General features: G+C 40.6%; 1 protein-coding gene across 1 annotated transcript; it reads right to left on the reverse strand.

The window, feature by feature from the left end:
- Window positions 1-745: 745 nt before the first annotated feature.
- LOC150076754 (tektin-5-like) lies at window positions 746-14,776 on the reverse strand. Its single transcript, XM_090386640.1, has 7 exons — window positions 14,650-14,776; window positions 13,037-13,176; window positions 8,912-8,982; window positions 5,274-5,426; window positions 4,955-5,171; window positions 2,479-2,678; window positions 746-998 (listed from the first exon to the last, which is right to left on the reverse strand). Exons 1-7 carry the CDS (start codon window positions 14,774-14,776, stop codon window positions 746-748), a joined length of 1,161 nt encoding a protein of 386 aa, XP_090242766.1.
- Window positions 14,777-15,917: the final 1,141 nt, after the last annotated feature.

A 15,917-nucleotide genomic window follows, 5' to 3' on the forward strand; every position in this document is an offset into this window, starting at 1 on the left:
GTTATAACGTCTGGTCCACGGAGGTCCACCTAGATCAATTATTCTTTAACATACGTCATCAGATCTTGAATACATTTGTGATCTTGATATATTATGACAAACAAATTCACAATTCTGGACCACAGCTGTTTACATAAAGTGAACTGGACTTGAATTGCTTGAAAAAAAATTCAACTTTTCCTTTCTTGTTATACGGTTTTAGGAGCATCAGCGCTAGGGCCATATTGCCCTGTGTGTACTGTCTGTAAAGTGAGTATGTTCTATGGTCGATTTTCTGTTTGCTGGACGAAAAAAACAGGAGTTTCTGGGAGGAAAAAACCATGCTACCCTCATCTGAGATAGACTAACTCAACCACGTTATGAAAAAGGCCATAAAAATTCCTCACGTCATCGACTGGACTCGGTGTGGGAAGGACAGCGATACCAATGACCCACGAGGGAAACTTCCCCTTTAAGGTGATTTATTGATTTGTAATTTATGATTTATTTCAAATATGAATAATGTGCTTATTTTATAAAAGTGTAATGCAAGCACTTCTGAGCGCATATAAAGATGCTGGTAATCTTGGAGTTCTTTATTTTTCAGGTATTCGAAGCAAAAATCATTGTGCAGTAAGGAAAGCAATATTAATTAAAAAATCTACGAGAGTACTCATGATCTAAATTTCAGAATCCTTTTTTTTTTTTTGGCTCTCCAAAGGAAAAACAAAAATGGATCTCCGTTTCTCTGATATACTACAAAGATTCAATTATAAAATTTCCGATCAGCTGAACATAGCTCTTTTACAAACATTCCATCGTTGCCATTAACTACAACGCAATTTCGGAGTCCTAGACAACTGTCTTTATCAATAAACAGTTTCTTGCAAACTTTACCCATTTCTAAGTCCAAATAAGTTTTTACATCACCCAAGTCATTGAAAATCTTTGTGTTCTTTTCCAGATCATCCTTTAACAACTGAATTCTGTCCCTAACTTGACTTTCTTCATCAAGGAGGCTAAATAAAAAATAAAAACAGAAATTAGTAATATAATGAAGTATTAATGAATATTTGAATGCAAAAAACACGATAATGATTACATAAAAATATCTGTTACTTTTACATAGAAAATTTTACTGGGACCATCAAAATGGTAATGATTTGAATGCCCTTCTGGGAAATCTTTTTGGTATTTGAAAGCAAAAACAGAGAAATGATTAACTACAATAGGTCAAAAAATTTTTGTTACTTTTCTACATAGTTCCCATGTCCACATGGATAATACAGTGATTATAATCGCTGCTCCACCACCACCGGGTGAGAAAGGCCGGAGTTCGAATCCCATCAATGACGTGAGAAGCATTTATGGACTATTATCACTCCACAAATGTTTCTCACGTCATTGATAGAATAAACATTTATGGACTATTATCACTCCATGGCTGAGTTAATCTGTCTCAGGCGTGGATGGTAACCCTGAAAATCCAGCTGTCGGTACGAAAAAAAAAAAAGAAAAAAAAAAGGCAAATAGACCAGCGAGCACGCAATTTAAGAGCATTTTACACATGAGTTCGTTCTGGGGTGGCCTTAATAAGGGTTGTTATTATAATTACCTATTTAAAGGCTTTATGGCACAATCAGATATGAAATTTACCATGCAGTGTAAAAGTCGAGAAAGGTAGTTGATGCCCTATTTATGATTTATAAAACCTTTGCAAGCAGAGAGAAGAAACTCATATGTAGAGAGGATTCATCATTTTATATAGATGTTCTCCATATAAGATGATGGTAAAAGTGCATTTGAAATAGTGTATTGGGCGGCACAGCAGAAAAAAGAGACAGGGAGGATTCAAAGAAGGCCGAGCAGATTGGCGAGGAGGAGGAGCAATAATCGATGTCCATAAGAAGGACGGCTTAGGTGCGGTTGTAAAACTTTACAACTACGGAGGGACCTGATCGGAGAATAGAAAGGTTATTTTTGTTATTATTGCAGGGTTTTAGGCACATCAACGACTTAGGCAGTATGTGTTATATCTGTAAATTACGTGAGTTCTGTGATGGATTTGCTGTTTGCCGAACGAATCCTAGTTTCCGAGAGATAAAGACCATGCTACCCTCGCCTGACACCGACTAACGCAGCCATGTTGTGAAAAGGGCACATAAAAATTCCTCACGTCAACGATGGGACTCGAACTCTGGTCTTTTCCACCCGGTGTGGGGAGGACAGCGATCCGATCAATTTTGGTACCCACGAGGGCAAAGTGCTTTTAGAGTGTTAATTAACAAGAAACATTTTATTATACAATCGAAAGCTCTCCCGAAATTAAAATTTTCTCATGATCACGTGACTGCATCATGCTACGCCTCACCTGAGCTTGTGGAATTTACAAAATCCGGCATCTTCTGGACATATCAAAGTTCGTTACAGGTTCTTTGCTATGCCACGAAGATGCCATTTTGATGTTCTACTGTATTCTCTTATGGAATTTCTACTTACTTTGCGTAAGGATCGTCCTTAATGTGTTCTTGACTGGGTCTATATGTCATTCGCTGTAGTCTCCACAGAATCAGTTGCAGGCGATGTTCCTGGATGCCAAGATCTCTTTCTAATGACATAAGCCTGTCTTTCGTTGCAGTTCTATTATTAATAGTCTGTTGTAATACAGAAAACACTATCACTGTTTGTTCGAGTGATAACTGGAATAATAAATCATTGCTATTTTGAGAAATAAAATAATTTATGATTCATCTAACCTGTTTTCGTTAGGACTTTTGCTACTTCTTTGTTGGCCTAACGTTTTTATTCTAAAAATATACGCCTTTTGATTTTTGAAAGGATTACTGGAAAATACGATTTAGGGAATAAATGAACCCAATATACAAATATTTACAAGATTTTCTGACCACTTGATCATTCACAATATCCGTTATATTTGGGAAATGATGAAACTTCACCGCTATTCGGATGCACCTCCTTCGAAGAATTTCCTGAAATACCGATTTCAATGCTTCTGCTTGTACATGGTATAGCATTAAATATAAACACACACAAAACGAATCTCTAGACCACCTTTCTCTTGACTGGCCAGGGATCAATTTTAAAGAAGCTATAGGGCTAGGGGAATCGTGGATTGAACGCTGTATTTGCGGAGAAGAAAAGAACTGGGCTCACTTTTGCATTCTTGTAACAGTCACCAAGATATTAGGACACAGTTCCTTACATGCTTTCAGCTTCTTGACCTTGCAGCTAGAGTAGAACTTCATCCAATCTCCGGAGGCGTTTCAAGCCTTCATGAACTTTGCCAATGCTATTTTAAAAAGAGGAGGTTCCCAGCTCCTATATGCTGCAACAATCTCCAATTTCTTTTTGTGAAATCTTTATTAAATACTGCACGACTACTTTTGTGGCTCAGTTGTCCATCACTAGTGCTTCTTCATTCTCACTGCAGACATTATCTGCGTGGCTCTCAGGCCATGTGCTTGATATATCCGTTCCCCCACTCCTTGTTGGGTTAAGGATTAAGTTGCATTCATTCATGTAGGATCTCATGCTGACTACAGTTTCTCACCAGGTCTTGGGAATTTTGTCCTTTGCTGTCCTGGATAGAAGTCCCTTGTTCTTCTGCTGATTCTGGATGTCTACTCCCCCCCCAGCCTAGCTTGTGATTTCTGCACCCCTTTAGAGGTATGTGTTCATTCTTTCCCTGCTGATCTGGGGTTCTATCCGCAAGCGGAATCTCGGCTGATGATGCCCCCACTTCACCATGGGATATAACACGACAACCGGGGTGTATGATTCTATTCTTATGACCTACTCTTGCGACTTCAGGTGGACATGTGTTTTTGTAAGGGGCGGCTCCTACAACGTCAGTTCAACTCCGCCTCGTATCTCTGTGAAGAACAATACCAATTTAAAAGGGCCAGATATGTGAGTAGTGTAGGTTTGTGTGTACTGATTTCAGGTGGCCTCACGTGGAATCCGAAACTCTGGAGCAGAATCTTCTCATCATCCTTGTTAGTGATCTAGTGGGATATTTTCCTTCGCCAGGTGGGAATCTCTGCGAACGGTGTCTCCCTTTCGGGTTGTGATATCTCAGAAGATCAGGCTTCTAATTTCAGGCTTCTCTTTGCTGACGTTGGAAATAATCACTTTTCCCGGTAGGATCTGCTAACCCGATCGGAGGAAGCGATTATTTCCATCGTGCAATTTTCACTCCCTTCAGTGAATGTTTCATTGCTGACTCTTGGGTGCCCTGACTCCCCCAACATGGGATTACGTACCCCCCCCCCTTTTGGGGTGGTCCTTCATCTAGAATCATTGTCAACTTCTTCATATATGGAGCTCGTCTTCAGTGAAGGAACTGCCCGCTAACTCCTGGGACTGCCCAGGAGTGGGATGACCACTGGAACCAAAGATTCCCACCTTATTGTGGAATCAATATTTCAATCTGCCCAACCTTCTTTTCCATGCATTTTCACTTTATATAAGTATCCCTGTTCATAAGTGGACACCTCTCCCATCCTTTAATCACATTTCCTCCCTGCCGTTCTATCACTTTTACATCCACCTAACTCCCACACTACTTTAAACTTTTGCCTCTTTTTTCCTGAGAATATCTCTGCTAAACTCCCCTCTATACCTTCCCCCCTCTCCATCCCGACCCTTTCAACGGCTAGCTCACCGTTCGGCGTATACCTGGTAGTGGGATCCCCATTGGGGATGACAGACCTGACCCACCTCTACGTAGCTAGTGATGTTAACCAGGGAGTAACCTTTCATGTCATCGCTCATTTCCTGGTTCCCCATATATCGACTTTGGAGTCACTGGGACTCCAAAGTCGATATATGGGGAACCTCCGGAGCTGCTTGGACTAAGACACAATATAAATACAAAATACTAGTGGTAACATTTATTTAAAGAAGCCTGTACAGTAACAGTTAATTACTGAATATGAGTAAAAGTCATACTTACAATTTTCAATTCCTTTCGAATCTTCTCTTGGTAAAATTCATCCCTTTGAACTTCCTCAGCTAATGCATTGTTCGTCCGACACCAAGCCGCTGCTAAACTAGTAGCGTTTGCCGCCATTGTATTCTCAGCTTTACGACAACAGTCTTTACAATTCCTTCGCAGTTCTCTTGAATTGTCCACTCTGTGGCTAACACCATGTTCCCACTGTTCTTGTGTCCTGTAATACAATAAAAGTTGTTTATCGCATTACATTCTTCATCGAAGCAAAAAATTGAAAAGAAGTATATTTTTTTGACATTCCAATAATGTTTTATCTTACTCTGGGCTAAGAGGCTTGTCAGCATGCTTATCTTCTGGAAAGTAGGGATAGGACAAAAGAATCTCATTATGTTGGCAGCTCTTTTGTACGGTTAAATTGAGGGTTTTTCCTTCCGCATCAGTCAATAACGAGTTACGAGTATCTTGAAGATTTCTAAACAAAAAAAGGTAAAATAAAGACGTCAGTTAGAAAACATTTTAACGCGCAAGTGAATTACAAAAATACCAAAAAGTGGCAGAACGCAGGGCTTGAACACACCCTCACCGCAATATACACATATCGCTAGCTTAAGCCAACGTAGGAGAGAAACCGACTTTTTGATAACTTTACAGTTATCAAAAACTTTGCAGTTGCAGTAGCAATCCTTGTTTTGTTGTTTCTTCTTGCTTTCTGTCATTCACCATCCTGCCGACTTATGTATCATCTGCGAACTTAAACAATAAGCTTCATCGTTATTGTTAATAAATACTGAAAACAGTAGGGGGTCACTTTATGGCCACTGTTCTACTGATAACACTAGTCCAAGAAGGAGGAGAGTGCCCATTTTATAATCACCCTCTGTCTTCCGAAGAAGAAGAAGAACTGTGTGTGTCCAACAGAGGACACTTATGGGGCATGGTCTTCTTTTGGATGGATTTTCCACGGCCATGGAAAGGACATTGAACAAAACTAGCTCTCAAATCTTCTTCTAAGGAGGAGAGTGCCCATTTTATAATCACACTCTACAAATTTTTTTATCTTCTGCTACTCAATTATCCCTTTATCCGTAGCTGTGAAACAGTGTCAAAAGCTTGCTGAAATCTAAGTATATGTCAAAATAATTTTTACATCTAGTTGGTTACTGTGCCATGGCAGCTAATCAGATTTGTCAGATAAGATCTCTCATTTTAGCCCGCGTGGGTAGCACAGTTGGTAAAATTCCCGTCCTCCCCACACCGGATGGAAATGACCTGAGTTCGAATCGAAGCGAAAAACTGCATCCATAGTGTCGTGATGTAACCTTTACATCCTCTAATTTGGTTCAATCCTGGCTTTCCCTCACCATGGAGACTTCCTTCCTAGTTACTGGACATGGCTCTCTTAATGAAAAACTGCACCAACTAGGCCTCTGCACGACTGACCTGTGCTACCGTGGAGCCAAGGAAAACTGGAGGCACCTCCTTTTTGACTGTATTCTGTACGAAGACTTGAGACAAGATTTAGTGACCACCATCCCAATATCGGAAAACCAATTAGACCAGTTACTCCAAACCCCTGAACGTTTATTTGCTCTTCACAACTTTGCTATGGAAGTCTTTTCTCGGAGGAGGAGATCATATAGAGTGGTCAACACCCCTGGCATTGGGTCTGAAGTGGATTAGACAATGGTGTTTTTTTTTTTTTTTTTTTCCCTCTCCTGCTCCTCCTTGCATTCTGTTTGGAGTCAGCCACTCCACATTACTTTTATTATATATATATATATTTTTTTTTTTTTTTAATTATTATTTTTCTTTATTTTATTTATTTTTATTTATTTATTATTTTTTTTTCCCTTTCTTTTTGTCTGCCCCTCTGGAATGGGCCCCCAGAGGATCCTGACCTACCTGCTGGCAACATCATGTGGGTCAGTGTCTCTTTTGAGACAGTACGTGCATTACTGGGACTGGCCCACCTTCCCGTGGTGTGGACGAGTACCCAGAATCATCTGTCCAGGTGATTGATGCTTCTGGGTAGCCAAGTGGCCAGACACAACAACAGAACACACACATAATACACACAAACCTACGTCACACACATCTGGCCCAATTGTAGTGATACTGTTCTTCACAGAGATACGAGGCGGAGTTGAACAGATGTTCTAGGTGCCGCCCTTTACAAAAACACATGTCCACATGTCCACACACAGTGTCGAGACGATACTGCATGATACATTAAGCCAAGGTGCCACCTCTGCCTGCGACTCCTCGGCTTCAAGTCCTCCAATGGCCCACCATCTCAAAGAATCATCTAAATGACGATGACTTGCCACCTTGAATACTGGAGATGCGGCTATTCCACTGGGCATGTCATAAAACGGGAATGAAGTGATGCGGTCGCAACCCGTGTTTTTTTGTACGCCTGAATAATTTGCATAATATGCGGCTCTGTAAGGTGGTAGATCAATTTCTATTGGATACTCAGAATTTTAATGCCCGTGATGCCTATTATATCAAATATTCGCCTTCGGCGACACTGTGCACAATAAAGTATTAATGAAATATATTTTGTGCTGTTAATTTGGTCGAGCAGTGTATTTAAGTATATTTCGTAAGCAGAGACCATGCTGAGAAAAATTCCGCCCCATGAGCCTTGCACAGTCTTTTAGTAAGTATACGCATGATTTATTTTAAATGAATGAAGATAAATGTGGTTTTATACTAATAAATTTACATTAACAAATATTTAAGATACATACTTATCTTACACACTGAGTAATCATTGAATTATGATCACCTCTATGAAAACTGATTGCGACCCGTTGACCACGTGAGGTACGAGAGTGCGGAGTTAGTCGACATGCGTAGCATAGATAAGGTGTCAGTGGTTCAGTAGGTAGTAAAATTCCGTGCGTGATGGGTAAAAGGAAGGATTTATCGGACTTTGATAAAGGACAGATTGTGGGTGCTCGACTTCCCAAACGGCTGAACTGGTCGGGTGTTCGAAAGCCGCCGCAGTTAAAGTGCACCAGGACTGGCGTCAAAATGGTCAAACAACAACCCGACGGCAAATCTGCAAAGGTCAGTGAAAGGTTGATGTTAGGGGTGAGCGCCGGGTCCGACGACTCGTACAGGCGAATAGGGACAGCACTGTTGAAGAGTTGACTACCCAATACAACACTGGCCAACCCGGAAAAATATCTGGCATGACCATGCGTCGCACGCTTGCACATACGGGCTATACCAGCAGACGACCCCTACGGCATCCTCTCCTAACGAAGGTTCATCGGCGTAAAAGACTCGCCTGGTGCAAAGAGCATGCAAGTTGGATGTTAGAAGACTGGAAGAAGATGTGCTGGTCGGATGAATCACGTTATTTACTCCACACCGTGGATGGTCGTGTAGAATTTGGCGTCAACAACATGAGGCTCTTTATCCAGCATGCATGGTATCAAAAGTGCAGGCTGGTGGAGGCGGTTGTATGGTGTGGGGCATGTTTCACTGGCAGGAACTTGGACCCTGGTGCATGTGGAACAATGTATCAGTGGTCTCTGCTATCGTCAACTGCTTGCTGACTGAATACACCCCGGTATGTTACACTTGTTCCAGAATGGCGATGGTGTCTTCCAAGATGACAATGCGCCGAGCCATCGGGCACTTGTTGTGCAGGAATGGATTGAGGAACACAGTTCTCACTTCCAGCATATCGATTGGCCCGTCTGGATACACCAATCATCTCCGTACCTGCATTGCTGACCGCATTACACACAGCTTGGTTGGCCATACCTCCTGAACGCTTCAAACATCATGTTCAACCGATGCCACGTCGGATAGCTGCTGTACTGCTGGCAAAAGGAGGACCTACGAAGTATTAGGTAGGTGGTGATAATTCAGTGATCATTCAGTGTATTTGAATTGTAACTGAAATAAACTAGATTCAAATAAATGAACAAAAATAAATACCTCTGATATTCCCGAAGTTGCTCAGTAAATGCTTTCATATCATCGCTGCTAGTCGTGATGATAGACATCTCCTGTCAATAAACATTTTACCTAATTAAAATTAATCCCTAATGAGAGTTAGTCAGGTGAGTGGTTATATACATTACTATACGTGATTTCTGGCAAGTTTTAGTAAACTTACCACTTTATAAATAGGTGAAAATGTTATTAGGTTAAATAGGTGAAAATCAGATATAAAAGAGCCAAAAAAGCATGCATGTTTTTTATGTATTTCTAGTAGAGAACATCTACTAACATGAATGACTAAGAAACATTATTTCGGGGAGCAATTTATCATTCTCTCATGAACCCCCTCTTCCTCAAAGATAATTATGGACGATTCCAAGCGTTTTTACGTTTATAGGTGAATGACCAGCACTGTATGCAAGGAAATCCAGGGGATGACTCAGTGCGAATTTTATCATACGAATGGCCTTTGAACTGAACTTTGGACCTAACAGCACGGTACTCTTCTCAGATAAATCTAGATTCTATTTTCAGACCATAATCGGCACCCATTGATGTTAAAAGTAATTTGAACACGACGCTATCTTGATAGCATTGTCCAAAGGAATCAGTTTAGAGATTGCAAATCTATGGTGCAGACAGACAGACATCAACGCTCAACAAACGTATACCAATTTGTACATCATAAAGGATATATCAGTAAAAGAAGATATTTAGATGGGACCCTCGATCGCCGTTTGATTGTTCCTTTTACAACCAGGAAATACACTGAGTTGCCTTTGCATTAGCAACACCTGACTAATACCTCGTGGGTCCACCTTTTACTAGTGATGCAGTGGTCTAGTTGGTCCGAGGTAACAAGGTTACGAGGACATATGACTATTTGAACGACACCCCCTCTCTGTTTCTTTTTATGAAGATAAAAATGTATAATTACATATTTCGGGGCATCTACAGTGGTCTTAGGGCCTAAACTCCTCTAAATCCGGCCACGGATCCAGGGAACTAGACTAAGTGATTTCTGCAATGCCAAAAAAGACATCTAGTGATATGTATCCTGTTTGTACTCTTCCACGACACTTTGTAGCAGTTTTAATTAAATTTTGTCTTTATTTATCTGACAACGAAATCTCTTTATTTATTTATCTAACAATGAAAATTAGTCATTGCTTTATTAATTGAATACTTTACCTCTTCCATTAATTTGTTTACTTTATCCGAGGGACCATCATTTCCTCCTATTTGACCCCTAAGCGACAAGCACTCCTTGGATATCGAAAGTGGACGGTCTAAGTATTGAGTTACTTTCAGAACGTATCTTAGACAGCTAGTAACAAGCTGAAATTCATCGTAGAGCCTACAGTGGGAAGGGGAATTAAAAGAAAGAGAGAACGGAAAAAATATTTTAAACCACATTCACCAAAGGGATAATCTCTATACATAAATATATTGTTTCTTTTGTTACAGAGCTGAATGTGCGACATAATGTCATCATGGATAAACTTAAATATCAATCCATTATCAAATTCCTGTTTTTTAAAGCAAACAACCAAAGGTTGTCCATGAAGAGATGTTTATGGTGTATGGAGATATCTGTCCATCGTATGACGGTTTAAAACATTGGTGAAGATAGTTTAAGTATGGAATGAAGTTAGCGGCCACCCACATCTCACATTGCTGAATTCGTGAAAAAAATTGAGCAGCTGATCCTCAATTATCGTTTCTGAAACTGGGATAAACTATTCGTCAGCAGAGAGCACCATTCCTATTGATTTGAATAAGGCCTCAGCACAATGTATTCCGCGCTTTCTCACGTCTTCAGAAAGAAAAAAGGCAGGCCTGCCTGATGAATCGATCGCTAGTGTGTTACAGCGATCTTGACACACATGGCTCTGTGTCAGGATAGCTGTTTTTTTCTCGATTGGTGACCATAACTATGGACCCAGAAATAAAAGAGGTTTCAAATCAATGGAAACATCCATCATCACCAACTCCCGAAAAGGCCAGAGTACAACCATCTGTACGGAAGGTGTTGCTTCAGTTTTCTGGGATGAGATGGGTATCATTCTCACAGATTCCTGCAAAAGGGTACCACCAACAATGCACATTACTACAACTTACTGAAGCAATTACATGCGGAAATTAGAGAAAACCGAGCCCGAATTCACAGCAAAGGTGTACTGTTGCTTCATGACAATACACTAACCCACACTGCTGTTGCAACCACTAATCTTGCCCGGAAGTTAGAACTTCATGTCTTGCCTTATACTTCTGACTTGGCACCTTCCTCTTGCCGCAGTTGAAATCAGTTTTGCGTGGAAGATTTTTTTTTTTTTTTTTTGGTAATTCAGAGGTAATTTCTGCAACAGAAGCATGGTTTCATGAGATAAGAGAAATGTGTCGCTTTGGGGGTGACTACATACAGAAGTAATATATGTTCCAAATCTCAATCTCTTGGCACACGTAGAATATGATCAGGTATTTATACTCCCTCCTCCTCCTCATAGAAAGTTATTGGAAAAGTACAACGGCGTATCATCAGGACTTCGGGCCAGGTTTAATGTCTGTTCGTCTTTCCCTTTACACCAGGGCCCATCCGAGCTCAGCGTACCCACGTGCAGCTGCACCATAAGGTGATACGCCATTAGACACAGTTTTTGATAATAATTAAAAAAAAAACATAATACGAGTGTATTTCATTCTAACTCGTCTTGCTTTTCACTGTGCACTGCGACACCCAAGGGCGTTCCACATATATTCGATCGGATTTAAATCTGTGGATCGTGCTGGCCACGGCAGTCGGATATCTACAGTTTCAAAATATTCCTTCACCACTTGAGCTTTAGGTGCAGTGGCGGTGTCGTGCATAAAAAGGTAATATAGGCCAATCGCACCCCTAAAAAGTCGCACATAGGGTCCTCGGATATGGTCTCGGTAAAACCATATCCGAGGACCACGGATATGTAGTTAAAACACGTACTCCACGCAGTTAAAACATGAAAAGGGGTGCGGCCGTTAACCATTATTCCGCCCCACACGAGAAAATTGCCTCCATCATGTGTACTTTTCTCTGATGTTGGAGGGACGGTACCGCATTCGACGTTGTCTCCAGATGAAATAATGTATAGAATCTGTTTGGAGACTAAAAGAGGATTCATCAGAGGACAGAACAGTACCCCATTTGTCAGGGCTCGAAGTCACTAGCTCCTTTGGTACAGTCCACTTGAATTTAGCCTTCTTAACACAGTCCGGTTGAAAATGTTTTCTCCTGTGGGAGCAGCAACCTCAAGAGACAGTTGATGGCAAGACATTGTAGGGTTTCGTCTTGCTGTTAGAGCCAGATAGCAGTCTGTTCTGGTTGACCTGGCCCTCGGGCGACCTTGGCCAGCTCTTTTTGTAATGGTTCCTGTCTCCTGAAACTGCTTCCATGGTACCGAGACGACAATGCGTGACACATGAAGCCAACGTGCCACCTCCGCCTGCGAGACTTCAAGTCGTCCAACGGCCCGCCAACTCAAAGAAGCATCTAAACGACAATGACTTGCCATTCTGAGATGTGGCTATCCCACTGCGCAAGCCAAGAAACGGATATGAAGTGATGTGGTCGCAATCCGTGTTTTTATAGGTATGAATAATTTACATAACGTGTGCTCTGTAAGGTGGTAGATCAATTTCTATTGGATACTCGGAATTTGCATGCCAGGATGGCTATTACATGAAATATTTGCCATCTTTGACAATATTCATAATACGATATTCATGAAAAACATTTTGTTCTGTTAATTTTGTAGAGCAGTGTATAACAATCGTGAATTCTCGTCAAAAAACCTCACTGTCTGTCCCTCGTACCCATTAAATAATCACCAAACTGATTATACGACTAATCCATCGATTGTATGTATAAGAAATTAGTTTTTACTTTGTTTCGTTAAACCTAATTGTGTCTAAATTTTAATGCGCTCTGTAAATGCTCAGCTTTCTTACCAAAATTAAGGGGGGGATGCCGTGTGGGTGAGAAGTATGTAAATAAATAAATAATACCGACAATAAGCTCGATTTAAAATATGCGAGTTCTGACCTTTGTATCTCGTCCTTTAAGTTCATCTGCCAAAAACTAACTTTCTGATCTCGATCAGTGTGAGCTGTACGAATGAAATTCTCCCCTCGCTTGTTTCCATGATCACACCACACCCTGGCGTTGATGGCATCGTCTTTCGCCACGGCCGCCTCCAAATATACTTCATTTCTTGCTCCTAGATCTGGGATTAAAAATAAACGACAGTGAAAACAAATAATTCACAACAAGCTTGATTATTGTTACCTATAACGTAATAAGAGTTAATCCATTGAAAAAAAAAACAGAATCAACGAATAGTTGAGAGCTTAAACTACAGAGGGTTTGACAAAAGGATAGAAAAAAAGAAAGAGACAAGACAGTAAAGGGAAGAGAAAAAACTTGAAGGAAAAAGAGGAGGTGAAGGACAGAGACACAGAGTCTGACAGACAGAGAAAAAGAAAGACTGAAACAAGGAAAGTGAAAGAGAAAAAGACAGAGCAAGAGAGAGAGAGAGAGAGAGAGAGAGAGAGAGAGAGAGAGAGAGAGAGAGAGAGAGAGAAAGAGAAACAGATGAGAAGTGGAGAAAGAAAAATAGAAAGGAAAAGAAATAGGAGGTAGAGAGAGAGAGTGAGCGAGAGGGACAGGGACAGAGAAAAAGAAAGGTAGAAACAGAGATAATGAGAAAGAGAGATATCAAAAAGAAAGATGGACAGAGCAAGAGACAGGAAAAAAGAGAGAAAGAAAAAGAGGTAGGAGTTAGAGAGAGATAGAGAAAAAGGAGGATAGAAACAGAGTATGAGAGAGAGTTATTATTATTATTATTAGCCATACGGTGCAAAGAAGCCTGAGGCTTATGCTGTGCCAGCCAAAAAAAATTTCTGAGTTACCCTGAGAGAGAGAGAGAGAGAGAGAGAGAGAGAGAGAGAGAGAGAGAGAGAGAGAGAGAGAGATGAGGGAGAAGCTAAGAAAGAAAGAAAGACAAAAAGAATCAGACAAGAATAAGAAAAGGATAAAAAGAATAAGAGACAGATAGGAGGTCAAGAGAGTGAAAGATAGAAACAAAGAGGGGTCTGGAAGAAAGCAAGACGAAAGAATACGAGGTAGGAGATAGAGAGAGAGCGAGAGAAAGAAACAGAGAGGGGCCTGGAAGAAAGAAAGACAAAAAGAATAAGAAAAGGACAAACAGAATAAGAGATAGATAGGAGGTCGAGAGAGTGAGACATAGAAACAAAGAGAGGTCTAGAAGAAAGAAAGACGAAAGAATAAGAGGTAGGAGATAGAGAGAGAGAGAGCGAGAGAAAGAAACAGAGAAGGGCCTGGAAGAAAGAAAGAAAGAAAGAAAGGGTAAGAGAAAAATACAGACAAAGAGGTAGAGAGAATTAAAGAAAAAGAAAGACAGAACAAGAGAGGTCTGAAAGAAAGACAGAGCAAGAGAGAAAAATAAATACAAAAAAAAAAGAACAGAGAAAGTGAGAGAGAGAAAGAGCAAGAGAAAAAAACAGAAAAAGAAACAGAAATAAATAAATAGAGAGAGAGAGAGAGAGAGAGAGAGAGAGAGAGAGAGAGAGAGAGAGAGAGAGAGAGAGTGATACAAAACAACATTAACTGCAGAATTATTTATCAATGAGGGAAATCATATGAAAATTACAAGAATAGCACATGTGATTATACTTACCATCTCCAAACTGATGGACCAATTTTGTTTCATGGGTGTAGGGCACTGCTTTATCATGTCGGTTTATACCAGGAATCTGTTGGACAAATGCAGGTTCAGAAAAATCCCTCGTTTGGATCATCGCCATTAGTTCTGCCGATTTATGAAAGAATAAAAGTCAAAAAGTTGGAGAAGAAAATAATTGAAAATCTTTATGGAAAGCATATACAACGAACGAACTTTTAATAATCATTACTGGAAGCAGAAATTTTTCTAAGAATTAAAAATAAATTTGGGAGAGCTAGCTTTTAGGATTAGGTATTTACATAAATGTCATCATTCATCAGTTCAGAACTTCAGTATATCACCAAAAGTAACCGGACACCAGCATGTTTCAAAGAGATTCTTATTCACACAATATTTAACAAGGTGTAGGTCCATCCTTGGTCTTACACATTGTATCCTCGTCGGAAGACTCCAAACATATTTTTGATAACAGGAAATCGGTAATTTGCTCAACTCACAAAGTAGTAAATTCAATTATTGACTATGAACATTTTGGCCTTGCCCGAAGCAGAATCCCAGTTGATTCCTAAGGAAGGGGTGTTCAATGAAGTTAGCTTGGAGTTTTGGGCAGGAAAATGAAGTTTCTGCAAGCCTATTTCGTCAACTCAAGTCAATACAGGCTGGTTTCTGAAAACTAAAGATCACCATGGTGAAGCGAAAAGGACCTTCCACATACTACTGCCACGGTCGAGCAACAGCGGAGTCGTCCAGATTGTCACTGCACCAGATGGTATTCATTATTGCAAAAAGATGTTTGTTTGTTTGTTATTTGGTTTTTAGGAGCATTAGCAACTAAGGCCATATTGCTCCGGGATATGCGGTGGTCATTCCCTGACCTTTCCGCATCCTCCGTATTTGGTGGTGATGGGCTCGAACCCCGGTCTAATCAAGAAGCGTGTGCTATGCACTGCTGCTCCTTCCCACCTGGCTACGGAGGCGCCTTTGCAAGAAGAACGACGATCGATAGTCCAGGCTAAATTGAGCGCTACACAAGTCGACAACATTCTTTAAGGACTGAAGGAATCTACATACCACTCTTCTGGTCCCTCCAGTCTCTTTCCATCAACTTCAGGGGTTTGTCCGAACGTTTTCCGGCTGTAGTAGCACAACGATTTCCATTTGACGAATACGTTAGCCAGTGGTGATGGGCCTGCAATATCCTAGCCAGTTGAGCTAGGATATTACAGTTTCGCTACAATTTCTAAAATGGCATCCTACGATGA

This window comes from Mastigoproctus giganteus, chromosome 12 (genome assembly GCF_048544385.1).
Source record: "Mastigoproctus giganteus isolate SK-2022 chromosome 12, ASM4854438v1, whole genome shotgun sequence".
NCBI lineage: Eukaryota > Metazoa > Arthropoda > Arachnida > Uropygi > Thelyphonidae > Mastigoproctus > Mastigoproctus giganteus.

Coding starts and splice junctions, on each gene's coding strand:
- LOC150076754 (XM_090386640.1), bottom strand. CDS start 14,776: ATGGCGATGATCCAAACGAGGGATTTTTCTGAACCTGCATTTGTCCAA. Junction 13,177..14,649: donor GGTCCATCAGTTTGGAGATG/GTAAGTATAATC, acceptor TTTTAATCCCAG/ATCTAGGAGCAAGAAATGAA. Junction 999..2,478: donor AAGGACGATCCTTACGCAAA/GTAAGTAGAAAT, acceptor TTTTTTATTTAG/CCTCCTTGATGAAGAAAGTC.